Source organism: Calidris pugnax, unplaced genomic scaffold (genome assembly GCF_001431845.1).
Source record: "Calidris pugnax isolate Ruff unplaced genomic scaffold, ASM143184v1 scaffold32, whole genome shotgun sequence".
NCBI lineage: Eukaryota > Metazoa > Chordata > Aves > Charadriiformes > Scolopacidae > Calidris > Calidris pugnax.
In genome coordinates this window covers 5,444,100-5,460,850 of record NW_015090783.1, presented here as the reverse complement: position 1 = coordinate 5,460,850, position 16,751 = coordinate 5,444,100, and the positions used below count along the sequence as shown (strand labels likewise).

Here is a 16,751-nt window from a genome sequence, read left to right as displayed (position 1 = left end):
CTACCATTTTATTAAGGCATTTCTTTTTCAATGCAGGTTATTTAAGACTAGCAAGTGACCTTTGTCTATTTGCTTCCTTGATATACAGCATTTATTAATTGAAGGTAACTAAGATGTGAGCAACTGCCACCCAAGCAGGCTAAAATTAGTGCAGTCATTACCCCACTTTCCAATATAGCTAGGAAGAAAATACTCTTTTCAATGGCCACTGCAGCACAGAAGATGTAGTAAATCATTGTGCTCTCCCTCACCCTACAGGCAGATGGGGAAGGGGACAGGGCAGCTCTTCACAAACCCAATAGATTGCAAGAGGCAGGGAATAAACGAAGGGATTAAGGCAGGGAAAGCGGAGTTCAGCTGTTGCATAAGTGGATTCAGCTCCGCTGACTTTCCTCCCTAACCAGAAGCCCTCTTTGGGGCTGTCACAGCCGGGCTCTGACCACAGCCAGAGCAGAGCTCTCCAAATTAAGCGTAGGTGGCTCCATCTCCTTTCAGTCTTGACTTTATTTATCACTGTTGCAGCCAGCATGGTCCCCATGGTCTGCCAGGCTTTCCCTTCTCCCCGTGCGCGGGTCAGCCGAGGTAATGGCATGAGTGCTCAGCACAGCAACTGAACTGTGGAGCCCCAGCCTGCTCGCGGCTCGCTTGGGCAGAGCTCCACTGGCCAGGCTGGCATCGCTCACCGCCCTGCAGCCAAGCCCTGCTGATGCTGGAGAAACAACCCTTCCTGTACCATTTCCACCACCTCCATCCCTGATACACACAGGGTTAAAAAAAAAAGCCTGTACCATTTCCACCACCTCCATCCCTGACACACACAGGGTTAAAAAAAAAAAAAAAAAGGGAAAAAAAAAAGAAGCCAGGACAAAAATACTGGGGGCAAAAGAGGTGCTAGCTAGCATTAACAGACTTGTTCAGTGAAACTAGAGACATGAGACAAGGTGTGTATTTATAGGTTTCAGTACTACCCAGTTATTTTTCAGTGAAGCCCTAGGCCTTGCTGGTGCAGGAATTTGAGCCCAGCAATTCCTAGAACAGAGAATGATGGCAAGCATCCCTCATCCTTGTTTGTACTGGAGGAGTCACTTTTCCATCCCTGACACTAGAACAGTTTTGTGTGCCTTCCCGGGCCAACAAAGGAAGAGGCTACCAGGACTCCAGAAGGGATGCAATTAAACTGAGACTCAGTTTGAGCCAAGAAAAAAACACCCTCTTGTCAAAAAAGGTGGGCCTTAGAAGTACACTGCGTAATGGAATAAACCAAGATACCTACCACTGCTAGCAGAGTCTCCTGAAAAATACATTAGTGCTGGAGACCTGCAGTCCTCCAGCGTTATCGTCATAATTTATTTATCCATGACACGTAAAGCTCTCATCCAAAATGGCTCTATTTCCCAGCAATAACTTTAGCTTTTGTATGGTTTTTTAAGTCAAGAAACAGGAAGGTCAAGTAGTAGACCTCAGATGTCACAACACAGACTGAAGACAGTGCAGATTAACAGCCTGTTTGCCTCCTCTTATCTCTCACGTCTTAAACATCAAGCTTTGCTGCTCTACAGTATTGTTTTCCAGGGCCATCTTTTTAAGCATAAGCAACAGAACTGCCTCCTTCCCACCGTGATCTAGAATATACTTTGCCATGCAAATCTGTACGGTGAGTGTTAGTTATTTAGATAAGCGCTATTAAAATTGTGAGGCCTTTGGGCTTGCTCCTTCTGACATGGGCTTCCCACCTCCCAATGGCATCTCACCTGCCAGCAGCAGCCTGACAGGCAGAGACTGCTGGGGAGCATTTCAGGAGCTTTTCTTCCCAACCCCATTCCCAAGCCAAAACACAGCACTTTCCTCAGCGATGCCCGGGAGGCGGGTACCAGCCTGCCCAGCCCCAAGGAGAACGAAACCAAACCCTGGCACTGCTGCAGCCTGAGGTCGTCGTCTCTGGAGTGGTTTTGTCTTTCATCCTGTGTTGCCAGGGCTGGCGGAGGCAGTTTATTCATGTTTACTCAGGAAATAGCACAGATTTCGGTTCATGTTAAAGAGACAAACTGACTTTGGAAAGCAGGGAACCGGCATTTACACAAAGACTGCTTAGGATCAGATATCTACAGCGAAAAAAAAATGCAGTGGGCTTGGACATAAGTTTTGGAAGAACTTGGTAGTTAAAAAGCAGAGGTGAGTGAAAATGGTAGATGCCAAGTGCTTACCAAGGACTCCCAACAAAGGAGAAGGACTAATCCCAACAAGAAAGGACATGCTCTCCTCTTACAGCCCAGTTTCATTTCTCCCCTTGCCTGCCTCCTACTGCACGCACCACAAGCCAAAGCAGCAGCAGGGCAACGTGATCAACACAAGGAAGCTTATTAATTGTAGGGATTAATTTCTCTCTCAGCAAGAGGGACTACCTCAAAGGCAAGCAGCCATGTTTTAAGCTGTGTAGGGGACACAGAAGCTCTACATTCTGCTTACACTGACTATTTGGCTGCAACTATGTGGCAGAATTTTTGCTTTGAGTTGTTTTGTTTGGGTGTTTTAATCCACCATGTTCCCTGGTTCAAATACAAAAGAGCATGCAGATGCCCCAAATTTATTTTTGGTAGAAATTTGCCCCTTCTGCCCAAATCAAAAAAAAGGAAGTACTTGGAAGGAAATTTAAATGCACAGCACAAGCCATTGATAAGAGCTCTAGCTTCCTTCTGCTATCTCTTGGAGCTGTCTAAACTGATAAGAGGGGGAAAAAAGGCACATACAGTAACTTAATGAACTTCCTATGTATGTGGCTGCATTAGCAGCTCTGCCAAACGGAAACTAACTTTCTGGTTAAAAAACACCTTCCAATTTTTTTTTTATGTATATACTTGGAACTTCAGTCCTATCTCTATACCAGGCTGAGGTTTTAAGAGCAGGCATGAGGTTCTGCTTTAAGAGCTCAGAGATCAAAAGGAAAGACCACAGCAACAAAACCAAAATATAGTGACAAATCACAGCGCTGAGCAGCAGCTAGATCCTTCACTAGGTAACATACACCTCGGTGGGACGAAAGCAGTTATCTTCCCCTCGGGAATTGCAGTAGTGTCCATTTCCATCGAGGTTATAAAATTTCCTGCTATTAGCAGGATGGACACAAGCAGTTGCTGTCCTGACACGTGAGAAATGGGAATGTGATCTGCCCTCAGGTATGGCAGGTTACAGGAGAGACTGCAGTTTGGCTGCTCACGTGATTCAAGAATTGCCACAACTTCTCCCCAAGGCTCCCAGCTTCAGGGAAGCCATATGTAGGATAGGACCCCACGCTGGCTCATGAAATCAGCAATGATCCTGAATTTTTGCAGTGCAGAAGAGAAGTAGTATCCGTGGAAAGAGAGAAGACCAACCCTGGCAGTCCACTGCTGTCTGACTTTCTCTTGGCCACATCACTGCTGGTTAAAGGAATGGGGGAAGGCAGGTGGCCAAATATTTTACAGTCACCTCCCTGAGTGACAAGCCAGGAGCATGCGAGGACAGGTGTAAATACAGAGTAAACAAGTGCATACAAATGGCAGCACTGGAAAAATGCTTACTTCGGCATCAGCATCTTGTTTTTCTCATAGAAGAGACGAAGATCCTGTGGGCTGCTGGCCTGTAGAGGAGAAAGAAAACCAGTGTATGAAGCAGTGGACAATGAAGGAAAGGGATTAGCATTTCTATTTCACAGTTATTCTGAAGAGCAGAGAGGCACTTTTCAATTGCTGAAGCAGCACAGACAATGAGAACCTGCAGCTTGCTTTAGACTGAAAAGCCAGCACTGTGTCAGAGTGAAAATACAGTATTTCAGCCTGCTGTTTTTTTTGTCCCTGACCTGGTTCTGTCCTGCTCCCTGCTTCCAAGGGCTGAGCTTCATTGCAGTGGGCTCTGATGCTCAGGTCTGAGCTGGCCTAATAGCCTCACCCAGGAGGCTAAATAATTGCAGACGTGAGGAGTCCCAAATGATGAATGGCAGCTCCTGCTGAGAACATGGATTAGTGCTGCAGGGCATTTAGAAGAGGGGCAGGGAGCCTGTTGATGGACAAGGGATCTGTGAGGAGACCAGGAACATGGGGAAACAGCAACTGAATTAGGATTTTCTACTTTAATTCCAGGAAGCCAGAAGGTCTCAAGCCACAGCTCCCATTTGTGCCGTAATATACACAACTGCTGGGGATGTTGACAACAAGATTCCAAATTCTGAGAGATGGGATTAAAAAAAAAAAAAAAAAAAAAAAGAGGGACTAGGCAAAACAAGAGGTTTACAGCTAAGGTTAAAAATAAATTCTCCAATATAGAAGCACAGACACATAAAAATCTCCTAATGTGATTTCTCCATTTGTTTTTATGCAATGAATAATACAGGCCAGTAAATTAACCCTAGTGTCTCAGGCTTCTCTGCTCAGGCAAAGTCTCTTTATTAAAGGCAGAGCGGGCTGGCTGGCATGACACAGACATGAAGGCACATATAAACAGGGAAGGAAGATCAGAGAGATTCATCTGCAATCAATTACTGGTGCAGCAGAGCGTGTAGGAAAGTGTGAATGAGGAGGCAACAGGCAGCCTCTCCTGATGTTCAGGGCAGGCTCAAAAAACCCTCAAGCCTTCCACCTACTTCCATTTCTAAATTAGAAGCATTTAAGGTCAATTAAGATGCTTAAAACAGCAAATCAGACAAGCCAATCTGCAGATGGCCATCAAAATACCACTAACACAGCACGGCTGGAAAAGCAGACACGTAAGATGCTGTTTCAACATCACCTATTCCCTCTGGCTGAAGATGAAAATTAAGGATAACTGTGAAAGCTCAGCACAAAACCTCAAGAGAAACCAAAGGGAGAGTCTCAAAAGCTGCTAATATCAATAGACTCCTGTAGTACTGACCAGGACAGTATTTCTCGCATAGTTTTAGCAACCCAAGCTTTGCAGCTCTCCTACAAATTTGTACCAGTAAGAGCTACTACATTCCTAAAAGAAGGATTTCCTGGTTCTCCTTTCTGCAGTAGCTTATGCTTTGCTGTTCAGACAGAGCAAGGACCCGAACAGGAGATGCAAAAATATCTTCTTCATAAACCATTAAAATGAATGTTGTTCAGCAAAGCACCTCGTTACATAGATGCCAAACTGCATCAAAATTTCCAATCACTGCCACTCAATTTGATTTGGTTCGGTAAAACTGTATTTTATTCCTTTCTCCTTGCCCTGCAGTTAGATTCTTAATATTTGGCAAACTTTAAGGAGGCAAGTGTACACACTGGCTTGGCCACACCGCCCTGCGTGATGAGAAACGCGCCTGACAGACACAGCGTACGAGGAGGAACAGAACTCCACCGCAGGGAAGTGAAGTGCTTGCTCACATCAGAGAGATACAATCCTTGGCTGTTTGCTCTGTTCATTTCCTGTCGCAACAACTCAATTGTTTCACAAATACAATGAAGCTCTGATCTATTTCAAACACTGTTTTGTCAGAAATTTTCCTGGCAATAAAGACGGAGTATATTAAAAGCAGCACACATGCAAAGCCTAGTTCATTAGAGAGGGTTTCTAAGCACTAGCTTAGACAGAAACAAATTCCTCAATAAAGTTCCCCCCCTCTTTGTACAAATTAAAGAGATATCCCTGTAGGGATGGTGTGCCTCCACATTCTGCTGTCTCAATACAATTCCCACTTGTTCTGCAAGGACTGCATCCAGGGTGCCAGGCTCCTGCCCACCCAGACCACGCATCCTCACTAGGGCTGGTCCCAGGAGCCCACAATTCAAGGCTGGCTCTGATATAGGTAGCTGCCTGCTGGGGAATAGGCTCATTTTAGTAAGTGCCCAGGACAGACAACTGTGCATAACCATTCATTTGGCAAAACCAGCTGCTTCTTCATGTAACTTCATTATTAATCAACTGGGTCACACAGGTCTGCTCCTTGTAGCAGGCTCTCAGACCTGCAGTAACATGCTTGCTGCTCTCCTGCCCTTAGCATCCATTTCATAAAGCACTGGTACCATCAGCCTCTTTGCTCACCTCTTCTTTTAATAAATAGTGCTTCTCTGAGAATCATGGAAAAAAAAAAATGCAGAAGTGTTTGTAAGACACTAAAAATGCTGTATGAATTCCTTCTAGGAAGCTAAGAACTTAATTTGAAATCCACCTTTCAGGCAGATACACCCTACCCAAGAAAAACAGCAGAAAGTACATTTCAGGTACCTAACAACTAGATCATTCAAGATGCACTGAGCCAGCTGCTACCTGTAGGACAGCATCCATCTGCCAGAAACAGGGATGCAGAATGGACAGCTCAGTTTTCCCCAAGACCAGGAGAGGGACCAGCAGGCCAATTCACACCCTTGTTCCCCCTCTCATGTTACTATGGAGCAGCTGCATTAGAGTAATTGGCTCTGTTCTTGTCTGTCCTTTCTATATATAAAGACAATCGGACAAATTCATTCCTGCCACCCTGTTACTTTGTCCTCAGCAGCAGTGGAAATATGTTGAGCCAACAAAGGCATCCAGAGTAACCCTGCCAAATCCCACTTGGTGCTGGCTGCCTGCAAGTGAATTGCACGCGAAGAGCACGCAGGGTGGTGTTTCCAAAAGCACTCAGCACTGGATTTGTCATGCTTGAGCAAAGGCTGGATGCAAAAGCCCAGCACTCAGTCAGAAGAGCTCCAGAGACATTCACACCCTCAGTGAACAGCACTGTCAACACTTCACAGCAGGTGTGTGGTATCTGTTCTTTTCTCTGAATCCTTTCCTCTGGGATTCCTGGGGATTTGGAGGTGCAGAAAGGGGATTCAGATACGTTAGAAAGAAAAGAGAAATAAGTAATGATGTTTCCAGCTTTACAGTTCTAGAGAAAAGCTCTAAATCTGCTGCAAATACCTCCTGCTTGTGCAGTCTTACAGTTGATATTTTAAGACTCCCACAACTAAGTGGCTGGGAGATCCTGAAAGCACAACAACCAGAAAAAAACCCAAAACAAACCACAAACCTTTTCCTCTACTCCCAACAGATCAGGATCAGGCCCACAAACACTGGGCCAAAAGCCAATGACTCGCTGTCTACAGCAACAAGTCAATCACTGCATCCAACTTCAGCAGAGTAACCTACCCTCACCAGGAATACCTGTCCCCATTGACAGAGAACATCTCCAGAGGAACAGCTTTGGGCACGTAAGAGCAGCCTGCCTAACAAATAAATCAGGAGTTCAAATTCTGGGAATAAAATCCTCCCTTTCCTCATTTTCCTCAAGGCCCATTTCACAGCAGTTGTAAGTGACACATAATCCTAGTGCTTATGCAGGCAGAATTAACCCAGAAATAAAGCAGTGGACTTGGTACACCAGGCTTAGAAATTAATTTTTCACCTAGCAGTTAGCTGGGATGGGAACATAGCAGGCGGGTTGGTTAACTCCTTCAGAGCCGCCAGAACAGGCTGCAGAACTTGCATTACCTCTCCTGCTGCTTCCCTGCTCCCAGGCTCCCTCTCCCACAGACGCAGGGCACCATGTCCACAAAGCAGCCAGAAGATCCACGCAAAGGCTCAAACAGCAACCAAGTTTTGTGGTCCTTGGAAGGAACTGATGTCCAAATGGACCTGTGCCACTGCCAGAGACAGCTCTGACACAAAGAGCATGAGCTTGGCCGTGTGCCTGCTTACCACGAGCTGCCCAGTCTTTAAAGGGGTCACACAACAAAATCTCCCACACACCTCCAAAAAAAAAAAATACTCTAATTGTATTTAAAACATCATCTGTGAAGGACCAGGTTGTTTTTTGAAGGTATTTTAGACCTTGTGTAAATCTGTCTCCAGTTCTGCTTCTGGTTGTCGCTTGCCTACTCAGCCCACATCACCCCATGATGGGCACTGGGTCCCCATCTTTTCAGCTCAGGTAGGACAAGGGAAAACCCTTACACTCTTGAGGCTTCTCTGAGCACCAGTCAGCAAGACCAGGAAATACACTGCTCAAGTCCTGTCCTCAGCCACAGAAATGAAGAGATGTGAGTGCAGACCACTTATTAGGCAAGGCAAATTAACAATTCCACATTAATACAGTGCTCAGCAAATCTGTTTATGGGGATTATGAATCCCATTAATCTCATCCCTATGACAGTCTCACAGTTTTGTTTATGGGCATGTTTAATACAAAAAGCTCCTTAAGACAGCTTCACCAGCCATCCTACCAACTGTCCACATCTGAGCATCAGCAGCTTCTTGTCTGTGTGCAGTAAGGCACGGAAGACACAGAATGGCTCTGGGAAGTTGCCTTGGGTGACCCAGCTATAGTTAATTTCAACTTTGAGACAGCTAGAAATCACAGTCATGCACATACATGCATCTCTGCCTTGATTTACAAGCACTTTCTGGATTGACAGCTGCCTCAGCCTTTCCACACATTGGATCTTTTCTCCATCCAGCCCCCGAAGCCCTATTATATTTTTAGGCAGCTCATTCCTCCTCACTGCAGATAACGCTGGAATCCTCCTGGTTTGCATCCCCATGAAGGTGCCTAATTGGCTCGTGCAACAAACAGCCAGAGCACCCAAATGCAGATGTTTTTAATGCCACTGTGCTCCAGTTTCCCATGGGAATCTCAGCCGGGCAGAGGTGAGGGGCTGCCCTTGCCAGTCTGTGAGGGAAGGCACGCTGAGGATTTAGCCTGAAGATGTTAATGTCAGAAATCCAGTTCCTGGCTTCCCTGCACAACTGGGTCTGCTGGTGCCGCTGTGTGGAATCAGCCTGTCTCCTCCTCACCCATTTGTAGATGTCCCTCCCAGAAGGACTCATTGCTATTCACAGTCTCCCCATCACCTACCTCCACCATCCCTCTCTCCTCATAAAAGCCCTGTAAACAATAGCTTCTGCCCGCTCAGCGACCATCAGCAAATTCTTACACCACAGTCACCCCGACAAAGAAATAAAGCCAGTTAACCTTTAACTAGCTTTCCAACATCTGCCCTGGACAGGCTTCTTTCACCTGAAACTCGCAGCCAGGAGAAGGCAATTTGTGACACACATGGTCAAACAAATAAGTGGTGCACAGAGAGCCATCTGGGCTGAGCTCTCCTCTCTCCCTGATCAAACAAATCCACAGCTGCTACTACAGTAACACATGGGGCCTGGCATTTTCCTTCAAAATACAAACCCTGAAAGAGGAAAGGGTGTGGGGAAAAATTAAAATAGGGAAACAAATGACCCCCATCCCCCATCCAACATATGCTGGATGTATATGGGAAGAGAGGAGTCACCCAGTTAGGCAAGCACAAAACAAGGATCAGGACTTGCTGGGCAGGGACTGAAATGTCCCTTCCTTGCCCACCACAAGACAGGGTATTTCCAAGCCTCAGGCAGAGGGACACAGGCATAGGGGACTGCTGTCACCTCTGTGTGAGCTGGAGGACACATGTACAGGCAGGGAGCTGATGACTTTCTGAACACCTGCCCTTTCCAAACCTTGGCTGGAGAGCAGAATGAAGCTACCTAGCACTCAGTTTTATTTCCCCTGAAAGGTCTTCTCTGTAAGGACAAATGTTTTCAGAAGAACATTTCTGTGACATGCTTCAATGACCAATGACAAAAGCCACCTAATTCCTTTCAAAGAAATCAGATCCCCGAAGGTTGTGTGTGAGCTACTAAGCTAAGAATGATGAAGTCACCATGTTAAATGATAACTAAATCATTTGAATGAATGCAGCATCAAGGTGCCTTTAGAGACTAAAAGGCACCAAGTTCCAAGACAGAACGAGTGCAAGGCTCTCCTATGCACACAGAGTCAAAGCTGCCTTTCTCCACCCCCACGTCTTTTTCCTTAATGCATAAATATTTATTTTCTTTTATCCCAACAGTCATTTTCTCCTCTCAAACAAAGATACCAACACTGACAACAAGTGGATGCAGTCAGTAAAGATGAGCAATTCAGGAGTTTCAGTGTACTTCGTAGAGGTGTTTATAAAAAAAGAAAAATGCAAAGGAAATGAAGTCTTGCTCTAAATACAGAGCAAACTGGTGGACAGAATATAAAGCACTGGAATGGAAGATTCTTACAGCAGCAGGGAAAAAATTACCCTGAAGGAGAAAAGTGTTCTTGGCTCTAGACAAAACCAAAACATACCATTAGTTTACTTCTGTATTTGCCCACTTTTTCCTGCAGCACATTCAGAATTCACTTTATCCTTCCCAATGATGTAACTGCACAAACATTCAAGGTCTTGTGTGAAATTCTAAAGAGCTGTGGAACTCAAGCTCAGAAAATCCAACAGTTCATAAAATTAGCCTTGTTACATGAGCATAAATTCCACCCCACCCCCAACTGACTTCTGTTTTGTTTGGGTTGTTTGCTTCTGGTTGTTTGGTTTTGGGTTTGTTTTTTTGTTAGGGAGTCAGGGCAAAGATACCAGGACATGAGAAAAGAGGGCCGCAGTTCACATTTGCCCTAAAAAGATCTAAGCAGCTGAAGAGTTGGCATCAGCTGACACATCAATATGTAAATTTGAGGTTTGGTCTTTTCCCATGGATTAGAGACAAGCTCTACAGAGCTCACACATCAGAGAAGCAAAGAAGTAGCAGCAACTCAAGCATTTTTCTGCCATGCTGCAAGACGGAAAGGAAAAAATCCTGACAAGTACAGTACTTTAAGATAGTTGTTGCAAGGGAGAGTCTGCAGATTTCATTCAGCACAGAAGAGTAATACGCAGTGTATCACACCAATGACTGGGAACAAGAAAATGCACTGAGTCTAGATGAACTCCAGCTATATATAAGCTTAAAAATGTGTGAAGTAATCCTGAAAGCAACTTACATAAAAGCTGTGATGAGTTCTCCATACTTCAAAAAATTAAAATCAGATAATACCTTTCACAAAAGATATGCTCTAGCTCATCCAGAAGTTATGGCATAAATTACAGGGTGGAGTTTTACTGGACTGTGTTATATTTGGAGAGGTTTGGACTTGATGAACATAAACATTTCAGGAAGGGATTGCTGTGAGATGACAGATAAGATCCTTTTGATAAGGTCCTACTTAACTGCTCTAAAAACAAATCAATTTAGCTGCAGCACACCAGTTACCACCAAATCATCCTGAACATTAACTTGCAATTACAATCTTCCTTATTGTCTTTCCATACCCAACAAAATTATAAATTATACACTGAATACAGTTGCAAATAGAAACTGATTTTTTTTTAAGTGTGGGGCTGGAAAAATCCCTCTGCTCTAACTGATTCATTGTAATTTTCTGAAGAGATGGCCCTTCCTAAGGATTTATAATCAGGAAATGCATTTCACTAAGACATAGTCCAAAGAAGGAGAATCATATTTAGTAACATTTCCAGCATTCCAGCATATAAAGCACCACATTGTCAAGGTGTTGTACAGCCAGACCTCTATGAGGCTGGATCTATAGGAATTAGTATTATAGATGACAGAAGCCTAAGAGTAAGCAGATTAAAAGGAAAAAAAAAAAAAAGGCAAGAAAGAGTCAGAAACATTAGATCTAAGCTACTCACCTGAAAAGGAGCCTTTCCTGTCAAACACTGATAAATGATGGTTCCTATACTCCAGAGGTCAGCTTTGGCATCGTAGTGTTGAGACATAATGACTTCTGGTGCCTTTTTGGGGAAAGAACAGAAATCTGTTTTACAAAACAAGATGTAGCTTTGGGGCCTTTTTTGGCAGGTGCAAGAAACAGAAGTCAGTATTAGGCTTTAAAAACCCCTGAGCTAGAGTCCCCAGTAACCATGAAAGGTTTGCTCCCAAGAAGACTGTTAACACTACCTTGAAAGGGCCAATTCCCCTGTCTAAGTGGGGGAAGCAGAGACTTTCACTCAGTCAGACAAAAAAAGCTGTTTTGCTACTTTGGGCAAATTCAGTACTTTCCCTTCTTAGTGTACCATTTTCTGCTCAATCCACCTGTGCTCAGAAACAGCCCCACTGAAATTTCACAGACAGATCTTCTAAAGTAACAGGTAAAAGCAAAGGCTCACACCACACAGGTAACCTTGAGTCTCCATCCTGATCTGCATCACTTGGGCACTTTCCTCATTTAGCCTAAGATGGCAGTATATTAATTATGCTCCAAAGCCTGTTCCTGCTGCCAAGGTCACAGTTTGGGTTCAAAGACAGATCTGTGCATTTCAGTTCAACAGCTTGAGCCCTTCTGTCCCTCAGACTCTAGTTTCTAATGTCACACTGTGCCCTTGGTTGCTCCCTTCCAGGCTAGTTGCAGAAGCTGGAGATGGTGTGAGTCCACAAAGCTCTGTGGCTCAGGAGGCAGTGTGCCTCCGAAGTGGCAGCAGAAGAGGGACAGAAGGGCAGGCTTGCTAATCCCACATGTTTATAACAGATTTCATCGCAATGCTGCCAGCATGGAACAGGATCAATTTTCTAGCTCTGTGAGAAGTAAAGGCCACATGTAACAGAAAAAAAATGGCAGCAAACAAGTGGACAGGAGCTCAGTCTGTCCCTAAGGGAAACAGGCATGACACCAAACACAGCCAAGGAAACAGGACAAGAACTGCACCAAGGAGGTTTCAAGTCTCACATGACATGGATCATATCAGGGTTCAGACAGAAAGCTCATCCTGGTGTGGGTAAAATACCTTTCCTTTTTAAAAGGGCAATACGAAAAGAGCAGCAATGGGCTATGAGCTGAAGCAGGGAATAAGGGCCTGCCTGGCCAGCAGATGTTCCCAGGGCGACCACACAAGATCCACAATAGCAGTAGGGATAGACTTTAAAGGCCCCCTAAATCCCAACTGAACCCTCCCCTCCTCATCTTCCTTCAAACTCATCAGTAAACAGAGGACAATATGAAACATTTTGAGATTCTTTGTAATGTCCAGAGTTGTTTAAAATAAAAAAATCAAATAGAAAAAGGCCAACAGTAGGTTCCTCCAGTCCTTTCAAAAAATAAGCTGGGTGTTTTCATTTACTTTCACAAGACACTCAGAAAGAAAAAGTATCTCTAAAAATAGACAATTCAGGAAACTCTCACAGGAGAAAAAGATTACATCATCTTCACATATAGCATAGTTCAAATAAACATCAGGCTTCAAAAAAAGGGAGAGAGAGGAAGTCTGTTTTTCTTGAGTTAGTACTGTGAAACAGACTACCAAACCCATTACCCCTGAGCAGCACAGCCCAGCCCAGCCCAGCCTAACTCTGCCCAAAGAACACAGACAAAAAAAAAGAAAAGCTTAGAACAGATTAGACCATGTTCGAAATCAGGTGTCTACTACCCCCAAGGCACTTGTAAAAAAAATTAAACCTAAATTGATCCACATCATCTTTTTTACTTTGAGCTCAGACACCCACATCCCCAAGAACTACCACATGGCTGGCTTTGACATTTTTATTTCTGGCCTGGTTTTGTCACTTTTAATTTCACTGACTTGATGTGACATTGAGACCTTGACTGCTACCAGAAGTACAAATAAAGGAGCACCTCTTCACATCCTGGTCCCAGAGTGGAAAGTACAAGGGGAGTGAAAGGGATCAGTTTGGGGTTTTTTTTGTAAACACATCTGTTTCACTAGCTAAGAAGTCATGGAAGCAGCTGGTTTGGTGAAAGAATTAGTGGTGGGAGGAGGGTTAGGAAGTGGGAATGCACAAGACATAAATTGCAAACAGAAGCAGGTGAGCTCTATTTACACCCATCTGCTGAGCTGCACAGCACAGTGATCTTAAGAGTATGTCAGCAAAAATGGCAAAATCTCTGCCTGCATAGGTCCATAGGTCTGAAGGGATTTTGCGAGACCAAAGAGCAGTTGGAGATTTTACAAAATTGCTGTTAAAAAGGGACCTTGTTCCTGATGCTGTGGCCTTAGCAAAAATGACCGCAAAGCCCGAGGTGACAGCAGGCTTGTGGAACCACTCTGTCTCAAAAGGGCCTGCTGAAGCAGTGATTTACTAAGGCTCCTCTCCAAGGAGGCAACACCTCAAATATAGCCAGATGTGTGAAATATCATCCAAGCCCTCGCTCTCTCTTGCTGTTTCTTTTCCTCTTTGCTGGCAGCAGAGGAAATAGATTTAATTTCCCAATGCCTTCAGCAGAGAGGCCCTGGTCCCCTCTGGACGATGCACTTTCCGGGAGCAGAGAGCAATCAATACTCTGTTTTGTTCCATTTTTATTTATCAACAGTTCACCAGAAAGTTAGATGACAACATAGGCACCTGTTGTCCAACATTACCAGCAGCTAGAACTTTATGAAGTTTCCCTGTGTAATAGCTGGTTTCTGACAAGTAAATAAAATTTCACCTTTGGGGGAAAGACTAGCAAAAAACCAAAGCCTCTTTTCCGGAGGGCAGAGCAAGACAATACAGAAAAACCTGAAGCAAAAGACACTTACCATGTACATCGGTGAACCACACAGTGTTGCTGCCATCATGTTATTCTGCAGGTATCGGGCAAACCCAAAGTCAGCTAGGAAGAGAGAGAGGTAGGTCAGGATCAGACACCAGTTGTAGAGAGCCTGCACCTTCCTCGGTTGAATCTCTCTACTTTCCCTTCACTTGCTGGGAAGATTCACAGGAAGTGAAGTACCTCATCGTAGTAAGACTTTGATAGCTCTCTTCTCGAGCAGTAACATCCTTGTTCTAGCTACTAATGCACATTACAGGCACTAGAAGAGGACAAACCAAGCCACAACACCAAGAAGTATTCAGAAGAACAAACTCCCATCCATTTTTCAGAGATTAACAGCCACTTCCTGATGTACCCATTTGCCGGCACTCCACAATGTCAGCTGCTGGGAGCTGGTAAAGCTCTCTTGACTTCAGTGAGAGCGTGCCAGTTCACACCAGCTAGTTCAGCTGCTGCTACCTCAACTTTTAATTTGGGGAACTAAAAGTTCCCCCCCACTAAAAAGGCTGCAGGGTAACAGGCATCCAGGAGAAATCACTGCTCACCACCACCCACGATTCTAGACCAACCCTACTGAAAATCTTGCTCTGTTCATTTAGAAGAGTTTCAAAGGTGCTAACCCCAGCAGGAAGACAGAAAGCTGAGCCATAGTTCACCTGGTGGCTAGAAAAGCCAGGGACAGGGAATACCAAGATGAATTTGCAGGTTACTCAGCATCTAATCATATGATACTTAGAGGTTCTCTCAAGGTTACTAGATATTTCAAGCTAGGAGATTGACACAGCTGTTTACACTGTCATGTGTCACTAAGAAACTGGTACAGCTACTTCCTGGACCATGTACTTCTCAGGGAAGCAGGACAGAGGGGTTACAGGGTACATCATACCAAGAACAGCCATGCCCATAGCTCTCCTGCCTCTGTGGCTCCCTGTCGCTTCTACCTTCAGGTAACTCTGCACTTCACAAAAATCACTTAATCCAAGTGGGCAGCAATGCTTCAAACTTTTCCACTGCACCCCATTTCAGTTTTATCTAATTTGTGTCAGCTTCAGCTCATGAAGTGTAACATAATCCCAAGTCATGGATATCACCCTCAGTGTTGAGGGTAGTGCCATCCAGTACTCATTTCTGAGGGGCCACAGGGAATACATGTGCTCTGTAACTGGATTACTGGAACATTTGTCCCAACTACTGGTCTATCAGTGCCACATGCCTACTGTGCAAAAAGTAAATTTCTTCAGGATGCAGCCAAGAAGCCTGCCTCTAATTGGGACTGTGGAAACACCTGCTTTCAGGTGTGTCTGACTCCCACTGTGCTCTCTGAGGCCAGCCAGGGGAGCAGCTAGTTTCAGGCCCTAAGATGCCAAGATTTACCTCAATTCTATTAAAAGCTGAAGACAGAAGTCACAGTGGCTGCTCATTTATTGGTAAACCTGTAGATTACAAGCCAAGTAGGGCAGGGTGGTATTTATTTTTACCAAGGGAGGCACCGTTCAGCTTGGAAGCGGAGCAAGGCCTGCCCAGTTTCTTCTGGGTTGGTTTGTGTTCTGACAGAGCAGAAAGCTCTTGCTCCTACTGCTTGGAGCCAACTAATGGTTGTGTCTAGCACAGGAACTAAGATGAAAAACATGAGGGCATTTTAAAAAGTGCAGCATTTCTTTCCTCTCCCTAGACAGTTCCCCAAAGGAGGGCTGAGGCCTGCCACGTATCCATCACCAAACTCCCGAGAGTGCTCACGGAGACATCTGTAGAGTGGTCTTACCAATCTTTATACGAATGTTGTTGGGATTTGATTTCCTGCCTCCCGCGTAGGAAAGAAGGATATTCTGTGGTTTCAGGTCCCGATGGATGATGCCTTTGCTATGCAGCATTTTCATGGCACCTGCTATCTGCTGGAGAAAGAGCCTGATGGTGTCTTCACTGAGTGTCCGCATAGCTAGGGAGGAGGGAAAAATAACCACAGATGAAAAAATTACAATGCCAGTTCTCTGAAGAGCCCAGAGGGCAGACTGTCCACAGCAATTAGCCATAATTTGGCATTTTTACTTCCACGTATGGTGTTTTTTCTACACATGCTATTTCTGGATGATTCCTACAGGCAACAAGGGAGAGTGTTTTTTATTCCCAGCTTATTCTGTGGTCAGGGCTGTTCTTACTCCCGAGCCTCTCATGGTGAGCTCAGACTAGTGGCGGGAGCTAAATCTGGGTAATCAACTGGGTCCAAAAAGTGACATTTGGTGAGGTTTAGGGTGTTCCTCAGCAAGAGCTGCCGGCGAGCTCTAGGCATGCACTAACCAGGGCCTGTGGTCACTACTTTTGAGCTATAGTCAAGAAATTCAGAACTTTATCACACAGACTACATGTAAACCTGGAGCTAAGAGGAAGACAGTTAGGATTA

The 16,751-nt window shown here is 44.8% G+C and overlaps 1 protein-coding gene across 6 annotated transcripts in view; it reads right to left on the bottom strand.

Moving 5' to 3' along the window:
• Positions 1–16,751, bottom strand: part of ULK1 (unc-51 like autophagy activating kinase 1) — an 80,905-nt gene that overhangs the window by 39,800 nt on the left and 24,354 nt on the right. For all 6 annotated transcript variants that reach the window (XM_014963054.1, XM_014963062.1, XM_014963046.1 and 3 more), the window contains 4 exons: positions 16,116–16,289; positions 14,340–14,413; positions 11,499–11,600; positions 3,558–3,616 (listed from right to left, as the gene is read on the bottom strand). In XM_014963054.1, coding sequence (XP_014818540.1) covers positions 3,558–3,616; positions 11,499–11,600; positions 14,340–14,413; positions 16,116–16,289 — 409 coding nt within the window. The remainder of the gene's footprint in view (positions 1–3,557; positions 3,617–11,498; positions 11,601–14,339; positions 14,414–16,115; positions 16,290–16,751) is intronic.